Source organism: Gymnoscopelus braueri, assembly GCF_963280865.1.
Source record: "Gymnoscopelus braueri genome assembly, chromosome: 18".
Lineage (NCBI taxonomy): Eukaryota > Metazoa > Chordata > Actinopteri > Myctophiformes > Myctophidae > Gymnoscopelus > Gymnoscopelus braueri.
The window spans coordinates 11,812,763-11,836,169 of NC_137618.1; the positions used below are offsets into that span (position 1 = coordinate 11,812,763).

Genomic DNA, 23,407 nt, shown 5'->3' on the forward strand with positions numbered 1-23,407 from the left:
AAACAGTACTGGCCCCGGAGAGGAGTACATGTAAAAACAGAGTTTTCAGCACAGCGACCTCTGCTGGTGAGGAGTTGTCATGATCCCCGTGTGCAAGGAATGTCAAGGTTGCCAGGTTCATTAGAAAACCTCCCAACTAAAATGAAACCCACCCCAAGTCCCAACCAAAATAATATATGGTAATCATTTATGATGAATAAACAATTCATTCTCTCCGCAGTCTAATACCTTTAGTATTGGAACTACAGTTAAGTTTCTCACATATTAATTTATACTTGTTATAAGTCAACACTTTTTAAAATTGCAATTCTTATATATAATTATAATTATAACTAAGGACATTATATATATATATATATATATATATATATATATATATATATATATATATATATATATATATATATATATATATATATATATACACACGTACACACATATATATGGGCGCATGACACATTATGAATTCTCTCCGCAGTACGTTTTTCACATATTAATTTATACTTGTTATAAGTCAACACTTTTTAAAATTGCAATTCTTATATATAATTATAATTATAAATAAAGGACATTATTATATATATATATATATATATATATATATATATATATATATATATATATATATATATATATATATATATATACACGCACACACATATATATGGGCGCATGACACATTATGATTTTTTTTGCTGAAATAAATGTCATATTATATAGCTCCATTTCTCTCTTGAAAACATGGAAGTGAGGCTTTTACTTCCTCAAATGTACCTTCCTTATAATAACTGTCTATCTGCAAAACAAATAAATGCACATTCTAACGAGCCGAAGTGCGAGTTTAAAACCCCTCTAAACCTGGCAACCCTCTCCAAGTTGTGTTCAGCGTTGCCAAGTCTGCTTATTATAAGCGACTTTGGGCTAGTTTTTCTGTTGTTTGTAAATTTGAGCTTGTTGTTTCTAAAGTGTAAAACTGCTTATTTGGGCTTGTTTCCTAATGTTGTTTATACACCAGTGGTTCTCAAACATTTTCATGTCAAGGACCCCTAAATTAATATGTGTTTGTCCACACAGACGGTGACCCCCCTCCCCCCATCTGAAAATAGAAGAAAGATTTGTGTTGTTAAAATGTTACCAAAATAACCAATTTTCCCCCTTTAAAATAAATAAATAGCCGTAGCCTAGTCGCTTCTTTTGGGCTTATATAATATAAACTTTATTTATATAGCACTTTTCAAAAACAGGTTTACAAAGTGCTTCACATACAGTACATAAACAGGAAATATAAAGGCAATTGAATGATGGAAATGAAAAACAAAGGAACAATACGAAAATAATAAGAACAAATAAGAGTGAAAGCAGAAACTATAGCTTTCCATTCCTCCAAGCTAATGAGTTTTTAAAAAGACTGAAGTGGCCTGTCTAATTTCCAGCTTGTTTTCATAGACCCGGTTGCCTGTTTCTCTCGCAGAATCTGGCAACGCTGGTTGTGTTGACTTTTGTGTAAGCTGCAGCCAGGGGTACTAGAGTAAGACTGAAAGTGAAGGCAGACGGAAGAAGGAAAGGACGAGAAGAGGAGCCAGAAGAGACAACGTCTGTCTGTCTGTCGACTTTGTTCTCCGAGTTTAGTTCATTCCTCTAAAGTAGTAGTAGTAGTAGTTGTTGTTGTTGTTGTTTTATCGTGTATTTGCAACCATGGTGAAGGTTTCTTTCAACTCTGCCCTGGGGCTGAAAGACGTGAAGAAGGATATAGAGACTCTCCTCCCCGAGGACGACGAAGACAAAGTGAGTAAAACAAACAAACATTAAAACGGTTTGATAGAAGAAGAAGAAGACACTCAATGTGTTTTATGTGCGTCTCACTCACAGCATGGACGGTGTCGCTGGCCGAAAATAGCTGATATTTTAAGATTGTTGCTTATCGTCCGATATATATGGCGAAAAGAACTATACTTCAGACGTGACTCCAGTGCTGTGTGTGTGTGTGTGTGTGTGTGTGTGTGTGTACGTACGTACGTACGTACGTGCGTGCGTGCAGTGGAGGAAAATGTACAACATTGTTTTTACTTTGGTATAATTTTTTTTTTGCAAAATGTACTTAAAGTAAAAGTACTCATTACACAGAATGTCCCATTTCACAAGTTTTCAAACGTATACAATGTCTTAAAATCTTGAAAATAGCAGATCTAGCTCACAATTGTGAGCTTGTAGATCGGCTACTTTCGAATGGCCGAAATGTATAGGGCTTAAGTGGTATGTTTTGTAATAATAATCTAAATCTGCAAAGTAACTATAACTACAGTTTTGAAATAATTGTAGTGGAGTAAAAGTATAATATTTGCCTCTCAGATGTAGTGGAGGAGAAGTAAAAGTATTGAAAATTTGAAATACTCAAGTGAAGTAAAAAATATAATGTTCTAGTTACTTTACTGTCTGTCTGTGTGTCTCTGTGTGTGTCTGTCTGTCTGTGTGTGTGTGTGTGTGTGTGTGTGTGTGTGTGTGGTCTCTTCCCCAATGAAAGAAGTATAGACCTGTTCAGGTTTAAAGAGGAAGTTTGTCTTTCTTGACTTCACTTTGAACACTGGCTGATTTATTCAGTTAAAAGTCATCTTTTTATTTAAAGCACGCCATAGAAATGTCACGGCGGAGGACAACAAAACTGAAGGAGAAGTTTATAGATTTAAAAGCTATGAAAGATGGACATAGGCAAGGGCCTGTAGGCTTTGTTTAGTGTCTGATGAGGAAGTATGCAACCATTTTGTTCTAGCAGAGACATATGACACCTGTGAGTCAGACTGATACACCTGTAGGTGTATCACAAGTTGGCAGAAATGCTAGTTTAATAGTTATAAAACACAGAAACAAGCTCAGTTGAAATGTTGAGAGAATCAGAATCACTAGTAATGTTAGAGATTCCCTCAACATTTCTACTCGCCATTAGAGCTGCAACTATTGATTATTTTTCTTTGATTATACTATTGATAACTGTTGCAACCCCTATCACCATTGTGTACTGATGAGATTAAAAAGAAATAAAGGAGAAGAAAACATGGTCTTACAAGCATTTTACCCCAAAGAGATAGTGAGAAAGAAAGAATTACAAAGAAAGCAAGTTAAAACACAGCTGAATTGGTGTAAATATCCACAGCATGGTCGCCTGAGGTGATCTGGAGTCGAGTACATGTTTGTGAGTGCCAAAGTTCTCCATCTGTCTCATCTCAAGAGAGACAAGCTCCAGTTCTTTATTTGACAACAGTTCTGTACTCCCATTCATGAACTGATGTCTGAAAGTAGCCTACTCATGCAAAAATGCAAAGATCAGTGAATAAACAGAAGCAAAATAAGTTTGCCTCTGGGAAACTGCTTATTTAGACACACAGAACGATGTGTGTAAGTAAGACTATTGACAATATCTAGGCCTGTCACGATTATTACATCATCGTCTACTCGCAATTATTTGAGATAATCGCAATTGTATTTGCATAATGGTCAAAAACGTTTAAATGAGGAAAAATACATTTTCATTTAAAATATAAAAAAGCAGACATAGCATAGCTACAAGCTTATAACGCTGTGACACGTTGTAAGCTTGTAGATCAGGCGATTTTCTCATGCCTCTTTCTTTATGTTTTCTGTTGATACTGTATCTTTGTGACGATTTATATTTGGGTGCAGAAACGTGGTCTATCTTCACTCATTTTAAGTCTTTATCTTGCTACCACAAACTACCGCAAGATTCTTTTGGTTTTTCACCTACCCACGAAGTTGAAAGCCCTGTGACTGAGTCTCAACGAGATCTATGCTGATAACCAGTGCTTAATGTCTTCCTTCTGGGGTTTGAAGTGGTCGCAAAAGAGCATATTCTGCACTTATGCATTTCTGCAAGGGGGATTTCCTCTCCTTTTCCAAGTGGTTCCATATGTTGCAATTAGCTCAGAGACCTAGCTAGGCTAGATGTTTGAGCGTATGCCTGCTCTCTGCACACTTGATCTAACAGCATAGGGGTGTATTGGCAAGAATCTGGCAATTTACAATACGTACCACGGTACAGGTATGTATTGCCTTGCATTAAGCCAGGCAATATATTGCAATTCTTTTTTTGAATCAAAATTTTTAGAAAGCTATATATAAGTATAAAGAATTATTATTATTATTATTATTATTATTATTAATTATTAAAAAGTATTTATCCCTATGTGTGGGTGTGTGTTTGTTTGAGAGGTTGAGAATCGGTACAGTATCGCAAAACAATTGTGATGCTCAAGTCACTTGAGTCGAGTGCATCAGTATTTCCCCACACCTCCCACCCTCCCATGTTGGCAATGTAAATTCACTATTCTTCAGCATACAGTCATGCTAACATGGGGGGATAGCCTAGAGCAGGGGTCTTCAATGTTTTTCAGGCCAAGCAAGCACCCCTTAGCTGAGAGACGGATGAAGCATGGACCCCACTACAGATTCAACTTTTTCATCGATTTTATAGATAGCTTCATGACTTCTTTGATAGCACTATCATCAGTGTTGTGTAAATTCATGTTTTTGTTTATGTGCCTTTTCAAACATTTAAAGGGATACTTCACTTTCGGGCCGGGGACACATTTAAAAAAAATATTAAAAATAAATGAAAAAAGTTATGGAAAATTCATGGCCCCCTCACACATTAGTAGGACACTCTAATGCGTGAGGGGGCCATGAATTTTCCATAACTTTTTTCATTTATTTTTAATATTTTTTTTAAATGTGTCCCCCGGCGGAAAGTGAAGTATCCCTTTAACCACTTAAACTCTCAATACTTTTCCCCCCACTACACCAAATCTCTTCGCCGAAAATAGCAGATCGACAAGCTCACAACGAGTCGCAGCTTGTAGATCTGCCATGTTCGCCCCCCCCCCAGATTAGGAATGCTAGGGTTCAAGTGGTTAATGTAAAAAAAAATGAAGAAAAAAAAGTTCCTATCACAGAAACATTTGGTGACCCCCCTGTAGTAGCTCTGTGGGCCCCCTAGTGGTCCCGGACCCCCTGTTGAAGACCCCTGTCCTAGGTAAACAGGCGACAGGAATGTCAATGTTGTGGGGAACATTAATAACAAACACTTAATTTCCCTGTCAACAACTTCCCATGAGGAGCCCTTGACGAAGATAGGTACTCTGCCTGCAGTTTAGTTGGTTAGGTGGGTCCACTACTACTCAGTGGTGGAAAGTAACGAAGTACATTTACTTAAGTACAATTTTGAGGTATTTGTACTTTACTTGAGTATTTCCAATTTCCAATACTTTTACTTCTACTCCACTACATCTCAGAGGCAAATATTGTACTTTTACTCCACTACATTTACTTGAAAACTTTAGTTACTAGTTACTTTTCAGATATAAATTATGATATAATGAAACATACATTAACCACTTTAAACCTATTTTATACACAGGCTATTTGAAAATAGCAGATCTACAAGCTTGTAGATCGGCTATTTTCAAATATTTAGTACTTTTACTTTTGGTACTTTAAGTATATTTTGATGCCAATACTTTTGTACTTTTACTCAAGTAAATTTTAAATTCTGGACTTTTACTTGTAACAGAGTATTTTTATATTGCAGTATTGGTACTTTTACTTAAGTAAAGAATTTGACTACTTTTTCCACCACTGCTACTACTCCACTTTAGTAGCTCACAGCTGAAGACCACCTAATAATTGTGCCGGGTAGCAGCCATGTGTGAGTGCGTGACTGCATGAGTGTGTGAGTGTCTTGCCGTTACATTATTGAGCACCAAAGTGGCAATGCCCTTTGGTTCCCAAGAAGGTGTCACGATAATTCTCTGTCATGAGGGTTTGCACTTTGCTGCACCCTCGGGTCCGCTAGCTGCAGGTTGTAGACGATCACAAAACCTAGTGACATCTGTGGTCAGAATTTTAGATTGGTATATAAATTGATTGGTATATACATTTGTTTTTCATTGAGTGTTTGATGATATGAACATTGCAATTAACGGAGCAGAGAGAGTCTACATTTTTAAACCGTACAGTTTATAGCTAGTTGATCCAGGGTCTGTCCCCAAGTTGAGATTCTCTTCGTTGCACCATTGAGGGAGGTTGTTTTCCTCCTGTAAACCATCCCTGGGAAAGGAAGTAGTTTCCCTGCTTTGTCAGATAATAAGACGCTATCTAAAAGGACTGTGAAGGCTGGTGCAATGGTGCTGATGTATGTATGAAGAGATAGGAGCTCCTCTGCTGTCACTTTGTCTAATTAACCAGTGTAATGTTATAAGCAGGGAGCAGGACAGGACCCAGCTGAGATGCGCATCTGTTTGTCCCACTGTGTCTGCGTAGTGTGTACTGTATGTAGGCATGGGGTGTCTGTAGGCGTGCAGATTGCATTAACGTGAGAGACAACGAGCGGCTGCAAGATTAAAGTGTGCCTGTTTCTTTGGTCTGTAATAGGATTGCCATTTGAACAGTCTCTGTTACTCATGCAATCTCTACAGGAGGCAATGGTAGGCTATGTACTGCTAAGACCACCTACTATTATTTGTCTGATCTGCTGTCGAGGTGTTTCTCCAGGCTAAATAAAGTCAAACCTAAGCTTAAGCCTGTCTGTCTGGCTCAAGACACAACATTTATAGAAACCCAAATTATAGCTGAGCCAACAAGGCTAAGTTTGTCTAGCCTCACAAAGAGAATACCAGTTTGTTTGATATGCTGTAGAACTTCCGACATGAGGCAGACCAAACATTCTTTTGTTTGGTCTGTTACAAATCATGTAAAAAAATATATACATATGTTGTATTTCAGTAAACTAAAGTCTTAAGCAATTTATAATTATCCATTAATAATCCCAATTCATTTACGAGGCCAAAAAGGTGAGATTGTAATTTTTCTTGGCATTTTGTATCTGCGACAGCGCAAAAGAAAATGTCTCAAGAGCCTTTAACTTCTGCTGCAGATCACAGGATGTGAGCAATGAAACTCGTTGTCCATATTTGTCACAGCAGCTGGTACAAGCCCTTTGCTTAGCAATTTTACGCATTTTACACATTTTCCTGCCAATGAATAGAATAGAATCTCCAAATGATGATTGGTTACCTGTCATGGTGGAAATGTGTCTGTCAGTCTCACAGCCAAAACACTTGTGGTGGAACCGATTTTATAAGCTCACAACGCGTCACATACAGTACGTTGTGACTTTGTAAGATCAGCTATTTAATATAAAATATTTGAAAATATTCACCTATAATGACATGCCCAAAATAGGGACACCAGATCAGGTCGAAAGTGGTTAAAACGTCATCAGGACACATAAAAAAAAAAGAGTCAAATGACGGCCCATATATCGGTGAGACCAATATATCGGTCTGGCTGTACTTGACAACATAAACTTTCTAAAGGAGTCCAAGTTTACTTCCTGTTGCAGTGGTGAGGAATAGGCTGCTGACAGGAAATAGACTTGGCCCCGCTCTCGCTCTCAACCTCGTTTGCTTCAGTGAAAGGGAAAATGTATTTTACCTTGATTAGGGTTGTCACGATTACTAATTTTACTATTAGTTGTCACACAAATTATTGCGATTAATGATTTTAATTGTGTTTTTGGCATTGAACATTGGAACATATGAATAAAATTTACATTTCTGTTTGGCTTTTAGGCTTTGTAAACAAAAGGTGCACAAGGCAGATATGACAAGTAACTTGGACATTTTAATAACTTTATACTTTGTTTGAATACTGGAAATAGCCGATAGCAGATCTACAAGCCCGTTGAGCTTGTAGATCTGCCATTTCCACTATTTTTGGAAGGCCTAACCTTGATTTCAAGCTAGAGACTTCGTTAAACGTTTCTACAGCATGTTTCAACGTCGTTTCTTATGTGCTGTACTTACCATAAGCTGGTTATTAAAGCAAGATTAAGGGTTCTTTAATGCCTTTAAAGCTTAGGATCCAAACGGAATGTTGGCTTCACCCTGGGAGCTAGTATAATGAAATATCACAGAACACCTAGCCACATGAACCCCAGCGTCCCGATAGTGGGCATGTGATGTTAGGTGAACATTCAGCAAAAATAGGTGAACATTCAGTGGAAATAGCAGATGTACAGAAGCTCACAACCTGTTGCTTTGTGAAGCGTTGTGAACTTGTAGATAGGCTATTTGACGTAAAACAAAGTATACAGTTTTAAGTGGTTACGTGGAGACTGGACCGGAGATCGTCGTTTACACTTCTAGGTTGCTTAGTGTTAGTGTGGAGGTATTTTGGGTGTGTTGAAAAAAGGATGCGAGAACTTATTCGCATACGTACTGTAAATAAATAGATGTGTGTGTGAGGCCTGGCCTGCCCTACACTTACATTCACAGTGTTATTTTTGTTTCTCCCCAGTATGTGTATGTAATGGTATAACCAGTCTATGGCTTATCAGTCGCTTAATTTTGGCTACTCCCGCCGAGTCCCAGCAGATCATACGGGAGTGAGTGAAGGCGTGGTCAGTGGAAACACCATTTCACATTAATGCGTCAAACTTCTAGTCTCAGGGACCAATTTTGCCTTTCAGACAATGGTAATAGAACCCAGTAAAATCCAGAGTGTTCAATTAACTGAGAGTGTACCCTTACGGGTCCATTTAAAATGAACACACAGGATTTGACAGCGAACTGTGTTTCTAATTAAGAAAGGGCCAGTGAATATGCAAAGGGAACACAGACAGGATCACCATTTCTTGGTTCCACGGCCCTCTTGCTTGATAACGCTGCCATCTGACTGTTGAGTTCTACCAAAGCCATCTGACACATGCGGACCACTTGAAGGAGATTAGGATCCCTAATCACACTGATACAGGCTCAGCCAGGGGGGACCTTCAGCTGCCTCTCCGTAAGCACTGCTTACTAAAACTCAGAGGAGGAGGAGGAGAGAGCAGGGGACAACCTAACCCAGAGTGGTGTAAAGAGAGAGTGGCGACAACATCAAGTCCAAAATACTTGATCGCCACGTCTCATGTCGACTTGAATTAGTTCCCTGAAATGCTCTGGTAGCCCATTTGAATGTGTTATACAGATGTTTGGTGATTATTGGTCAAACACATCGATTTGCAATATTTTATAGCACACTGCATGTCTTAAAAAGAAACATAACATTTGCCAATATCTGAGTGTGAACAGCTTATGTAATGTTACCCGCCTTTTTGACATTGCTGTTGTTTATTGCTTTAAACATCTCACCTTTTTTAAAAGTGTGCCACAAACTGTCTGTTGTGCTGCAACTCTACAGCGCTGCTACTGTTTAGTTTACTGCCTTCTTCCAGGAACTGTAAGCTCTATGATGCAGCTACTGCTGTGAAAAAAATTGGGCCATAATGGAATGAACAGAGTTCTCTCACCACTATATGTCTTTACACCACTACCGCTCGCCATGGCACCACACAACTGACGGCGCCAAGTCACTCACCTCGTCACAGGATCATGACGGCAATGCTGTGACTCTCCTCTGGAGTATGGCATCGCTCCAGTAGTTTGTCATGTCAACAGCCTTGCAAACTGTAATGTCAAAGGTTGCTATGAATAAACACACCGCATACTACGCAGAGAAGAGAGTGAGAAAGGGACTTGAGAGAAACTAATTCCACGACAAAATATGGACAGAAAGAACTGTTGTAGGTTTAAAGTGTGATAGATATGAGGTTGAAAATGAGTGCTTGTTGTCAGAGAGTTTAGGATAAGCATCACTTTCCTTCACAGTTTCCCTGAAATGGATGCGGAATGCCTTGCGCATTTTGTATTAACGAAGAAGGGGCTAGTAGTCCCTTTCTTCTCTGCTCAATAGAAGAGAACAAGTGCAACATGGCTGCTTTTTGTAGGTTCCTTATTCCAGCGCAGGATGGGGTTTCACATACAACCCGTCGGTTGACTGAAACTGAAACCCTGTCCTCGACACTGATACTCCGCTGCCCCCGTTAGGATTACCGAAACAAAACCTCCTCTAAAGGGGATCGATATACAGGAAGAGGATTGGCTGCTCAGTGCTCACTTCTGCTGAATCAACAAGTTCACACAAAGACACGGGTCTCTTAACTTTCCCAAAATAGGTTCATAAACCAAAACATATAGGCCATGGTATGTTATTGGATATGAAGAAAATATTGGCCAAAGCTCTCAAATCAAGAAGAATTGCACTCAGTAAAGTGCAGACCCCCTGGCAACGGTATGCATGATATGCCTTTCCACGTGTGACACTGTAGTGTAATTTTTGACTTTGCCATTGATGGTGACCTTTTTTCCCCCATTTTATGTATTATTAAAGAGCTGCAGAGTAGCCTATTAATCATTACCACCAAGATTCATGAAAATCTGCCCATCTTTTCAATCGTTATTTATTTTGCTAACAGACAAAAGTTTGACCCTGATTGTGACCTTGACATTTGAACATTTTGACCCAAAGGTTATTCATCTCTTGAGTTGCGGCCTACAGATCATTTCCATCAAGTTTCATGAAACTCTGGCCATCTATTCTCAAGTTATATTACTAACAGACAATGAAACCGACCAGCCTCCGTTGGTGGAGGTAATGACTCTGAACTTTTGACATTGGCTTGTACTTCGTAGTGAGAAATGGTTTTTGCCGTAACATTTTTGGCAGAGCAGTTTAAATGAAATGTGAACATTTCCCTCCAGCTTGATCCGCTCAATGGAAAATTGGCCACCCTTAAACAGCAGCAGGGTTAATAGGGTGCGCATGTGGGAACAGGCAAAAGACACACCTGAGGGACCTGCGTAATTGTCAGGCAAGGGGGGTGAGGCGTGAGCCGAGATTCAGCCAGGGGAAAGAGACGGGGCCCAGCCTCCCTGACGTAACCTGTTCCAGCTCCACCACACACAGCTCCATACGGGTAGCCAGCAACAGGCCACAACAAGAGGCTTTAATATTGATCTTAATGTTTTGAATGAAGCCAAATTTGTTGCTAGACTGCATGGTACATTGTGTACTACTCTGGGACAGAAATGGGAAACGGCTGATGAGAGAAGGTGAAGAAGTTAATTAAACGCTGGCAGTTAATTTGAGAGTAGACGGCTGCACTCACACTTTGATGTGACAATAACTGTGTGTGAAGGAGAGGGTGAGAAAGAGTGGGTGTAAAAAGTGCTATACTGTGTCTGTCCTACTGTTCGTGTGTGTTAGGGTTGGGCAACACGTATAATGATATTGAGATATGAGACTGATATCATCTCGTGTGTGTGTGTGTGTGTGTGTGTGTGTGTGTGTGTGTGTGTGTGTGTGTGTGTGTGTGTGTGTGTGTGTGTGTGTGTGTGTGTGTGTGTGTGTGTGTGTGTGTGTGTGTGTGTGTGTGTGTGTGTGTGTGTGTGTGTGTGTGTGTGTGTGTGTGTGTGTGTGTGTGTGTGTGTGTGTGTGTGTGTGTGTGTGTGTGTGTGTGTGTGTGTGTGTCCTCCCTCATAGCCATAACATGTTTCGGTGTTGCAGGCATAAAATGCTCGTCTGAGGGCCTGTTGGGTCATGCTTGTGGTGTTTTTACAAAACACAGCAGTCAGACAACAAGCTGGAAGTGAGATGGTAGTTAGTTATGCTCTCTCTATCCGCCTATCTGCCTATGCCGTAGACCAGTGGTTCCCAACCTGTTCTATCAGGGCCGTGTTAAGTGGTCAGATGGGTGGGCCGTGTGCATTTTTTCAGAAATGTTTATTTTAATGAACAATGTGTTTCCACTTGGACCAATGGAACTAACATCTGCTTTAAGCTCCTATTTTCAGTTTCACAATGAAAACTCTTTTTTCAGTTTCACAATAAACTATTTTTCAAGGTTTTAAAGAAAACAATGCATTGACTTTTTTTTTATGTTATATTCATTCAATATATATCATTAAAATCTGAATGTCAATAAATCGAGTAACCACGTAAGCCCCGTTTTATACTTCGTCACATAACAGTGTCCTGCAAACGCGCCGCATCACAACGCGCTGTGAGCTTGTATATCTTGTATATCATTTTTTCTTCATTTTGCTGCCACTTGTTATAATCCTTTTTTTAGGACAAATAGCAGCATTCTCTCTCTCACTGCATGCCTCTTCCACTTCCCCTTTATTTTCTGTCACTTGTTTATGTTTCCTCTTATTCATTTATTTTATTTATGGTTCTCTGTGCCCCCCCCCTTCAACCTAGAGTTTAAAGTGCTTCCTGAAAACATGAAGCAACATTCACAGTGCTTTCGTTTGCCATTTGCTAATTGTGCAAGGTCAGTTTAGTTTAGGCTGACCAACACCCCAGTTTGCACAGTTCCTGTTCACACAAACACAAAGTATCATTTCCTGAGCGGTTTTCTTTTTTTCATTTTTTTTTCACATACTAATGGAAACCAAAGGCAGACTAAATTGTGTAAGCAAATATGCAATTTCTTCTTCAAAGCTTTCTCAACTACAATGCCGTCCATTCCATAGAGCTCAAAGACATTCAAGTGGAGTGGAGCAAAGGGAAGCTTAGTAGTGCATAACAACACATCACAAACATTCAGGTTAATAATTGTCCGACTATTATTCCAGACTCTGCTATTAACCTTAAAGTTAACTTCAAAAAGGGGGTTTGCCCAAGTCTGAAAGCCCCTGGTGGGACGATGAGACTGCATGAAAGTCAGTGTTGTAGAAAACATGCCCGTGCTGGTTCCTAAAAGAGTGGAGCCATTATGTGCTTGTCTCTGTAGACTGGCCAGAGTCCATGGAGCTGTGTGAAATCCTGTGTTTGTCTGTTGATAAGCCATGGATCTTGTGTTACAGTTTGTTGTGTTAAACAGTACACTCGCCACTCTCTCTTCCTGTCCGTCAGCTCAGCTCAAAGTCTACAGTAGGTTCTCTTAAAAGGACCATACCGTGGCGTCGTCAATTGTCTATGATTGTGCTACTGTATATCGTACATACACAGAACCTATTTAGCATGTTGGATTACCTATCTCAAGAAGGTTTAAATTCTGAAAGTACATTTTCATACTGCACTGAAATGGTATGGAATCCAGTGACTTCCTCAAAAATCATAGTCAATTGGCTTAACTTGCCGGACCACTGGTATGGTCCTTTTAAAGACTGGTAGACGCACACATAGACAAACAGGCACGGACAGAGACAGACAGACAGTATATTTCAGATAATGGCAAGCTCGAGTCACAACGCATCACGATGAAACACGCTGTGAACTTGTAGTTCTGCTATAAGAAAAGAAAAAAGAAAACTTTGAATAGGGCTTAATCAGTTAACAGGTCAGTTGTTTAAAAACAAGCTTGCCATCTAGTGTGAATTCACCCTAATACACTCTGATTAATACCTGGGCTTCCTGCCATTTAATTTCTCTGAGGTATTATTATCTATGTGAGCCTCTTGATCTGGATGCTGATCAAAGGAAAAACAACAAAACGTCTATCTGGTAACTAAGGAGTGGAGTCTGTGACGGATAGGTCCTACAGAGCATTGTGTAATTAGAAATGAAAGCATGTTAACATCAATGTTACTCATCTAAAACCTTCAAAAGATTCACATTTAGTATATAGCTTTACAGTGTATTTCTCATCATAGCATTTCTTGGGTATACATTATGTTATAATTGCTTTGTCTCTTGCGCTCTTAGTGTTTGACTTTTTATGAACTAAAAGCACATAATACACAATAATACTCTCTGAAGAGGCACATTATGGCATGTTATAGTATGTTATGATATTGTAATTAACCATGCAGTCTAAACCCTGTCTACTCGTTATCGTTCCCCACATAAATGCTTTCAGTCTCACCATACACTACGAGATAAAACATGGATTTACTGAACAAAGTATACCAATAAATACTTGAAGAAACTTGCTGGATACATTAAGATTTCAGAGGTTTTTAGGCATGCCCCTGCCCTGCCACTACGACACCCCTGATTTCTGAGGTAATCCTTTTTCAGGAGCACAGACCCATATCCTTATCCACTGCAAGGAAGGTTTTGAAATGAAAAGACAGCAGTCCGTCCGTTCTCTAGATATATTGACAGGACACTCATGGGTGGCAAACCTCGCACCGGAAGTTTGATGAAATACATTGCAGTGGATGGAGCCGGCTGGAACAGCTCATGAACAGTCATTATTTCTGAACGATTGTGACCTTTGTCATATAATTGGTTCAGGAATATAAAAGAAGACGTATCACAGGTTGTTTTCTAATCCCTTGCTTTTCGATGTGCAAAGCACATCATTTTATTGAGGCATCTAAACAGCGGCAGGTATCGTTTCTGTCTCGGAGGTATCGCTAGATTTGGCTGCCGGACAGGAAATGGTGGACAGTCTCGCGATACTTTGGCCGTTCAGAAACATACTTTGTGCCCTTTAGATACCTCTATAATAAAATTATACAGTGTACACATCGGAAAGTACCACAGCCGAAAACAATGTAGGATATGTCTTTTATATTCCTGAACCGATTTATATGACAAAGGTCACAATCGTTCACAATCGTTCAGAAATAATGACTGTTCATGAGCTGTTCCAGCCGGCTCCATCCACTGCAATGTATTTCATCAAACTTCCGGTGTGAGGTTTGCCACCCATGAGTGTCATATCAATATAGCAAGAGAATGGACGGACTGCATGTCTTTTCCTTTCAAAACTTTCCTTGATCCACTGATTCTCTCTAGACCAGATCAGAACACTGCAAAAGTAGTTGCTACCAGTCTAATTGCAATGCTCTAATCACACGGATGTGGTTGTTGTCATTCTTAATTGCTCTCGGAGAGAAATGGCTCTGCCTCAATCTCTCTGTGCCCTTTGTTCTCTCTCCCTCTGATTGGCTCGTGTGATTTGGTGATGAGTTGACGCTGTGACACAGTGTGTCTCTGTGGAGAGCGAAATGGAACATTCATCCTCTCAAAACAAAGCCTTTATTTTGACACACACACGCTCCCTCATCAGCCCACACCGGCCTCCCAGTGCGTCCTCATGTCTGGTTGTTTTGGCATTGGCAAATCACCAGTCCTAGTTGCTACCCAGTTCCCTACTCCATTCTTCGCCACACTGTGCGCTGCGGTAGCAAGGCAATGTAGAGGCGTGATTGCTGTGGCACGAACCTGGCGTTAACCACTCGACCTGGTGTCCCTATTTCGGCCATGTCATTCTCTCTCTATATGCTTTAACTGATTTTTACTTTTTGAAAAAAATTAATAAAGCAGTAAAGATAATCGGTAATACGTCCCAGTACAATCTCACATGTCAGTGTTGGGCAGTAGCTAAGCCACCAGCTTAACTACATTTCACAGTAGCTTGTGGCTAGATTCACTACTTTCAGAATGACGTGGCTTTCGAGTAGTTCAGCTACTGTATAGTTTTCCCCTATGAAGCTGAGTAGATTGTCAAAAGCTACATTTCCACGGAACAGAACACACACTGAAATACCCATTCCCTATTTTCACAATTTCAAAAACAAAGCCTATGCAGGAAATATAGAAAGGATTTGCAGAGAAATTATCCTATCAAACATCAAAATGCATGAATGCAGTATGAAACGGACACTAATAAGTCACCGTAATGGACATAATCTGTCCATTGTTGTGTCCTCTATAGCACACAACAATGGACAGCAGGCAACTTGTCTTGACGAGAGTGCCAGTTCTCGTGTGATTACGAACAGTCTGGATAAGCCAATATCATGACGATGAGAGACTTACAATTTTTATTCAGATTTACTATAAATTTGGTTGGCAGGAGTCCCCCAGTTTTTTGTGTGGTTTACTATTGTAAAAAAGTACTTTGTTAATTTACAACACTGATAATACAGTATATCAACATGAAAGGAACAAAGATTCCACCATATATCATGCTGATAACTCTCTCTCTGTTTCTCTCTCTCTCTCCCCTGTAGGACCCAGAGGTGGCTCTGCCAGTGCGTCACGCATCCAGGGCCTGGTGTTGGTGCATGTGCCTGGGGCTAGCCCTTATGCTGTCTGGGGTGGTGGTCGGAGGAGCGTACCTGTACCGCTACTACATCCTGGAGGTGAATACACAGGACAACACAGAATACATGACATTGGTTAAGTATTTTATAGAAATCCATAGACCGACATAACTACTTTCAAACTGGTGTCCCTATTTTGGGCAGTATAGGTGAAAACTAAAGCAGATCTACAAGCTCACGGCGCTGTGAGCTTGTATTTCGCGACACGGTGTAGATTTATGAATGGTTTCTGCCGAAAGCCACGAATCTGCGTAGTATCAGTGCAGGGACATACAGGTTTGCTGTAAGCAGGTTGGACCTGTTTCTGAGACATTGTCACCTCTCACAGCATGACATGCAAAATGACTCCATTTAAATGCAGGCTGATTTCCATAGGCGTCCATTCATTTACCGCCGCTGTTGTAGGGCTGCTGTAATGAATATGACCAAAACCTCTCTCAGTCTACATGATGATGATGATGACATCCTCATTAACGCTCTGCTGTTCATCTCTCCTTCATCCAATTCTCCCTTCTCATCCATCCCTCTTTCTCATTTTCTACCCTCTTTCTCTCTCTCTCTCTCTCGTTCTCTTGTTCTTTCTCTCTCTCTTATTCCGTCTGTCTAGTTAGTGCATAAATATTCTCAGAATATAAATATTATGTCAAAATGGATGCGTTTCCAAATGTGTGGAGTTATGAAGGTGTACTTTCTTTTTCCCTGTGAAAGACTTGGAAATCACCTTTGTAGATGTATTGGTCTAACTTTATCTATATTTTTGGTTTTGAATGGCAGTCTGTAACTGTCTTTGTTGTAAAGGTAAAATATTTTTTATATGAATAAATGATTGCTCAAAGTCTCTCTTTCTCTCCCCACCTCCCTCCAGGAGAGCCAGGTGTTTGTGTGTGGGGTGAAATACCACGAGGAAGACTTCATGATCCAGGAAGAGGAGGTATGACACAATCACACAATATTAGTCTATTAACACATTGACTGCCAGAGTTTATTCATAATGTACTCACCCCTGTGCCAGCAATTTGCGTGTTTTTTAATTTTTTTGTTTTGTAATTTTTCATTCAAATACATTCTCTGATTGTGTTGTCAAGCACCTACGATTGTTCCACCAGTAGAGAGCAGCACATCCAAACATTGATCACCTCGCTCACCCCCTCCCAAACAGGCCCACGTCATATCCGGTAATTCAAAGGATGTGACGTTTTCGACAATTCCCGTTCCGCTGATCAGCCTGAAAACGACGTGATACACTACGACGATCACTGTTAGTCACCCGGACCAAAGAAAATAGAAGTTGAGCTGTCCGTTTGTCTTTTATACCGTGTGAAAAACAGTGTTTTTCCTTATTCTGGCCGAAAATCACCGGAGAAAAACAGCGTGACCCGGAAATGATTTTTTTTTTTTACATCCGGCTCCGGGTGAGTGTGACGTAAGTGGAAAACGAAAGTGTTGATGAGAAATAAACAAAGCCGTGCGATCACAGATTAAACAATGAAAATTCAAAAGAACGTGTCAACTCGTTCTTAGGAATCCTGGCACTCAAGCGATGGATTTGAAAGAACGTGTAGACGGGATCTTGGCACTGTATGTGTTAAGTACCTATGTCTGCTAAAAGTTGAACCCACATAAGTCACCGTTTAACAAATGGCGATTAGATCACATTAGAGCCTTAATCGGCACATCGGATCAGAGCCAGTGGAAATGGCTCACCGGCTGTACAGCACGATGGATGGATTCTGCTAAACACATAAACAAAACAACAACATAGACACAATATGACCACCACCAGTGTGACCAGTGCATCCAGTTGGCCCTCTGAGCGGCTCTCTGTGGAAAAAAATCCCATCAGTTTAATCTCATTTCTTATATTATCCATCCAAACATATATGTTTATATTTGTGGCTGTTTCATTGTCCAATAGGTGGAAATAGGATTATTAATTATTTATATAAATAATAGTTCAATCAAAATGGATTAAATGGTGCATTTATATAGCGCCTTAATCCAAAGCGCTTTACATTGTGCATTATATTCACCCATTCACACACCGATGGCAGAGGAAACCTAGGCGTTCTTGCTCAAGGACACTTCGACAGTAACACAGGGGGAGCCTCTCTACCTCCTGAGCCACTGCCGCCCCGATTAACCACTCGAGCCATATCTTACACTTGGCACGACAGTGTCATGCGAAAATAGCCGATCAACAGGCTCAGGGTTGGCCTGTAGCCATGTTGAAAGTAGCTAAATGACTGAGGTTCAGCTGAAGGCAGATTGAGTGAATGGCTGTCAGGTGGAGGTTGATCGGCTGAACTTTGACTGTTGGAACTGGTTCCCAGGTGGAGGTGGAGTTGGAGAGTCCGTCCCAGTATCAGCTCCGTCAGCTGAACGAGAACGTCAGGTTCATCGGCGACGACGTGGAACTCATCAACATCCCCGTCCCCGAGTTCGAGGACGGTGATCCCGCAGACATCGTCCACGACTTCCAGAAGGTGAGGCGGAAGGCTCCCTTCGCTCTTTCCAGGAAAATAGTGTTTGGGGTCAAAATATGAGTAATGAATAAAGTCATAAATTGGCCTGTGTTTGTGCCAATTTATGACTAAATTGGGGAGAGAAAAAGGAACAATTAATTGGATACTTAGGAAAAAAAAGAAGTGTTTACTTTTAAAGGCTCCATTACAGTAAAGTGATCCAGTCTAGCTGTTATATTATTGGACTGCACCACTTAGTTATTACATAGGCATTACTGATGATTATTTATCATAAATCTCATTGTGCAAATATTCCCACAATAATATCGATATTGTGACGATATTGTCACAATGTCAACAAAAATAAATATATATATTTTTTAATAATCTAATTGACGTTGTCAATAACGCCCAGCCCTAATGTGATGTCTCGTCTGTCCCGTCTGTCCCCAGAGACTGACAGCCTACTTGGACCTGAGCCTGAACAAATGCTACGTCATCGCCCTCAACACCTCCATCGTCATGCCTCCCACTGACTTCATGGATCTCTTGATTAAGATGAAGGTAACCACTGGCTCCTGTGAAGCATGCTTCGTCATCATTTTGTTTTCATTTTTCTTCTATTTACGTTCTGGCTCTGCAGGAGTCTAGCCGTCTGTGAGAGGGTTGATCTGTGGGAATTGGGTACCATTTTCATAGTCTTTTGGTCTGACTCGGCTGGGGATTGAACCCTGACCACAAGGCCACTGGGCTGGTAGGCCTCAGAAGTAATACTAATACTAGATAACTAGAAGCACTAATGTTTTTGCTCACATACAGTATGTGGTGTACTTTTTCAAATATTTAACTTTATTTTTATTGAAAGAAAATTGGGCTCTGATAAGGCTGAAAGCTTGCCCAAATCAAGTCATCATCATATTATATGTCATAGACGACACCGTGGCATCCATATTCTGAGTGGGAATGCCATGGCCGTGCAACGCAACGTGTTTGTATATCGGCTATTTTCCGAGAAGGGATTTAGTGTAAAGATTGTAAATTCATAAAAATATTGTAAATAGTATATAGGGTTTAAGTGGTTAAAATGGTTCCTTTTGGTCTTCAGACCGGTGCCTACCTGCCCCAGTCCTACCTGATCCACGAGGAGATGGTGGTGACCGAGCGCCTGGAGCACGTGGACGAGCTGGGCTTCTTCATCTACAGCCTGTGTCGCGGCAAGGAGACCTACAAGCTGGCGCACAGGGAGAGGATCCTGGGTAGGAACACACACGCTTTCATACTGTTCTCAGAACCATGCAGATTAACCACTTTATTTTATGCTATTTCAAGTTTGAAATAGTACCAAAAAAAGGGGGGGGGGGAAGAACGCCTTTAATGATAATTGGAACGCCAGGTTGAAAGTGCTTACAACACAAGAAAAACATCTAAGGCACTCAAGAGGGTCATGGATTTAAACAGCCTTTAATACCACATGGCTTAAACAAAGTTAACAACACACACCTTGCCATAACTCAAAATATTGGTGAGATATCTGCAATAGTTGCCCCGTAGATTACAAATTGTTGATCCACGATTTGGTGTAGAGGGGGTAAAGTAGTAGTCAATGAAGTATTATAGGGTTTAAAGGAGGATTTCACCCCAAAAATTACTTATTTTCTATCAATTGCACACCCCATGAAGCCTTGAATTCATGGATTCTTTTTTGTTTTTGTCGCATTCCTAAGCTAATAATTTGATTCCCGTCTCCTACCGGCTAATGTATCCGGTAGGAGACACAAAGTAGATTATTTGTGTGTCCTACCGGAAATACACACGGTCATCAAATTATTGTCTTAGGAATGCCACAAAAACAAAAATAAATCCATGAAATCAAGGCTTCATGGGGTGTGTAATTGATAGAAAATAAGTCATTTTTTGGGTGAACTCCTCCTTTAAGTGGTTAAGTCCAGGCATGGATGGCCCACAGAATGAACCACACAGAAGCCTGGTAATCGTATGGGGAAAAACGTCCCATGTGTTACACGTGTTCAGCTTGTGTGACAATGTTGTGTGGCCGGTTTAGAAACCTCACACCAGACGACGCATTCAGTGACGAGCACACCTTCCTTTTACAAACACTGTAACTTCACAGCCTGCCGTTCTGCACGCTGTTGCAACACTGTTTTTATGTGATTCATACCTGGCCAAAGAATGACGGCGTCAGTAACTTCAACCTGTTTGGACAAGCACCATGGCGCCTGGCCGACGCTTGGTTTGCACATGAGGGGGGGGGGGTTTGTTGCATAAAATCACAAGCTACACGGGTCACCATTTTACTTTGCGGAAGTCGTAGGAATCACACAGACTAAATCAAGCAGATTGATTTCTTTATTGAGCCTAATGCAAAGTGAATCTCACTTTGGCGATATAGCCTCTTTTGTTAATATAAAACAAGAGTTCATACCCAGTCATGTTTCACCTCTGCCTTTCAGGCTAGTTACACCTTTTTTTGTAATGTATTTTTATTAAATTCAAATTAAATTCACAAGACTTTCAGTGTCAGTTTAACCACTTTCACCCTGACCTTCCTATTTTGGGCATGTCATTATTGTCAAAACCTTTCAAAGACTTTCAAAATTCGTTGAAAATATTTTCTCTATATCTTTTTTTGCGTGTTATGTCGGGTTCCTTGGCATGCAAGGGTTCGGGAACACCTGTGCTAACGTGTGGTTATTCTCTTCTGTTATTTCAGGCATGCAGAAGCGCGAGGCCCTCAACTGTCGCAAGATCCGCCACTTCGAGAACAAGTTTGTGGTGGAGACCAGCATCTGTTTCTAAGACTCACAGCCTTAGAAACACGTACACTGTCAAATCCTGAGACTATGATTTAAGTCTGAGAGAGTACAAATGGACCCCCAATGGGGGTTCCATTTGGTTCCATTTGTGTACTCTGACTCATCAGGATTTGACTGTGTTGGACTGCAGTGAGATTGTCTTTAAATCTGTTTCTTCTGCCTACTTTTTAAACTTCATTCTTTTTTTTTTTGTATTTGTCTTTGACTGTTGTACGTATGAGCGAGTTTCAATGTTAAACTGATCAAGTGAATATACATTTAGAGCGAAGGTTGAAAGAAAACAATGATGTAGAGTTATGTATCGTTCATTCTTCTATGTTTTGGGGGTCGGACTCGGAGGGGGGGTGCACTTTTTAAGGCCTTTAAAGCGTTGAGGGAATATTTTCTTGGGGTGGGGAGGGGGGGGCTATGCTAGCTACAGTAGCTAGTTATTCAGAAAGTCAACTTAATTGAACTGATTTATTTAATTCTATAAATAAGTTTAATGAGATTTGTCATGATTATATCTGAAAAGACGTGTATGTGGTTTTGGATTGGGTCTTGGTCAAGTGATATATTTTTTTGTTTTTGTATCTTTATCTACTGTAGCTATTAATACACTGCACCTGTTCTATCTTAACTGGAAATTATGTTAAAATAAGAGTGTGAGTGGAAGTTTCTCTCAGGGAGCTTTAAAGTTCACATGAATTGGCATTTCGATTTCGTAATTATCTTACTTCCATATCGTGCCGTCTTTTTGGGTGAAACAGGATATGCATGCAGGGGGGGGGGCGGGACATAAGGTTGAGAGGAATTATTCGAACGTTGAAAAGATTGACGGGAAGAAATCATTTGTACTACGAATTTTTGATGCATATTGTGAAATAGATGATGAGGATGTGATATAAAGGGGTTAAAAAGGCATTTTTCTTTTCATCTCAACGTAAAATAAAAGATTTCACTTCAAAACGTATTTCTTAAGAGAGAGAGTTCACAGGAAAACACATACTTTAATGTCGGTAATCTTTTTCACACTGTTCATCTGTGAAATTTCTTTGTTCTTTGAATGTATTTTTATTGTACTAATTTGTACTGTATACTGTATATAATCGCTGTGAAGATATGACCAGACCAACACCACAATAAATCTTGGAAAAACATTTTGTTGTTGGTCTTGATTATATCATGCTGAGTGCGAGTTTAGGAATGGAACACAATGGACCCATAAGCGTAAAGAAGCGGATGCAGCTTTTTTTTTCTTCCATTCTTACACTTGTCTGGGTTAAATTAACATGATTTCACTACGTATTGTTTGTTGCTTACAGTTTCTTACATAAGTGATTCTCAACCTTTTTAATTTCAAGGACCCCCAGTTTCGGCCATGCATGGACTCCGGGATTTAATGTTCATCTCTGGGACCACAATCACAAGTATTCATTTAACTCCGAGAGTTCCATTTCACTCTCCGAGTTAACAGAACCATAAGGGTCCATCTGGACCCCTGGTGGGTCCCCAGACCTGACATTGAGAACCAGTGGCTTACATTATATTTGCTCTTGTGGCGCCGTCTCTGCTCTCATAGCTGGGTGTGACAGAGTATCAGGTGTCGCGCTCCGCTGTAAGCCCTGATGTCATCTGATCAGAGTGAAAATGCGTCCTTGATTAAGGTACTAATAACCTGGACCTCGCACAGGGGCATGATGGGAAGCAGGCCAGGTGGGTTGATGTCAGATAACCTTGAGGGCAGAGACCCAAGGGTGCCGTGGTTGCTGATAGAAACCTTGTATCTCCATATTCCATAACATATATTTTAGTTTTCCCCATAAATGAATGCCCTATTTTATACTTCCTCATACATATTGACAGTGTCACGCAAAAGTAGCAAATGTAACAGATTTACAAGATCTACAGGTAAAAGCTTTTTTTAGCTTGTAGATCCCCCCCCCCCCCCCCAAAAAAAAGATCTGTCGGTGGGTTTTATAAATATCGAACCAATGAAAAATATTAAGCCTTGTGACTATGTACACTGAATCTTAGTTCGTTTTGGTCGTACAAGGTTTCTGCCCGACAGCAACCATCAATATGAGGATATAAGAGATAATATCCTGTCAATATGAGACAAATGTACCGTGTATGTATCTACGACAGGCTCATGAACTTCTGGCCACCATGACAACAT

The 23,407-nt window shown here is 40.3% G+C and overlaps 1 protein-coding gene across 2 annotated transcripts; it reads left to right on the forward strand.

Annotated features, from left to right (window-relative positions):
• The first annotated feature begins 1,530 nt into the window (after positions 1–1,530).
• LOC308073723 (integral membrane protein 2B-like) lies at positions 1,531–22,388 on the forward strand. Of its 2 annotated transcripts, none has more exons than XM_080412809.1 (7): positions 1,531–1,785; positions 15,861–16,028; positions 16,819–16,884; positions 18,284–18,436; positions 18,869–18,979; positions 19,521–19,671; positions 21,147–22,388. In XM_080412809.1, exons 1-7 carry the CDS (start codon positions 1,696–1,698, stop codon positions 21,230–21,232), a joined length of 825 nt encoding a protein of 274 aa, XP_080268935.1. In that variant the 5' UTR covers positions 1,531–1,695; the 3' UTR covers positions 21,233–22,388. The 2 variants fall into 2 exon arrangements, with proteins under 2 accessions (XP_080268935.1, XP_080268936.1); XM_080412810.1 differs by having other exon boundaries at positions 15,861–15,992.
• The last annotated feature ends 1,019 nt before the right edge of the window (positions 22,389–23,407 follow it).

Excerpts from the sequence above, each read along its gene's own strand:
- LOC308073723 (XM_080412809.1), top strand. The coding sequence starts at position 1,696 with ATGGTGAAGGTTTCTTTCAACTCTGCCCTGGGGCTGAAAGACGTGAAG. Across the intron at positions 16,029-16,818 it reads ACACAGAATACATGACATTG|GAGAGCCAGGTGTTTGTGTG; the intron begins GTTAAGTATTTT and ends ACCTCCCTCCAG. Across the intron at positions 18,980-19,520 it reads ATCTCTTGATTAAGATGAAG|ACCGGTGCCTACCTGCCCCA; the intron begins GTAACCACTGGC and ends TTTGGTCTTCAG.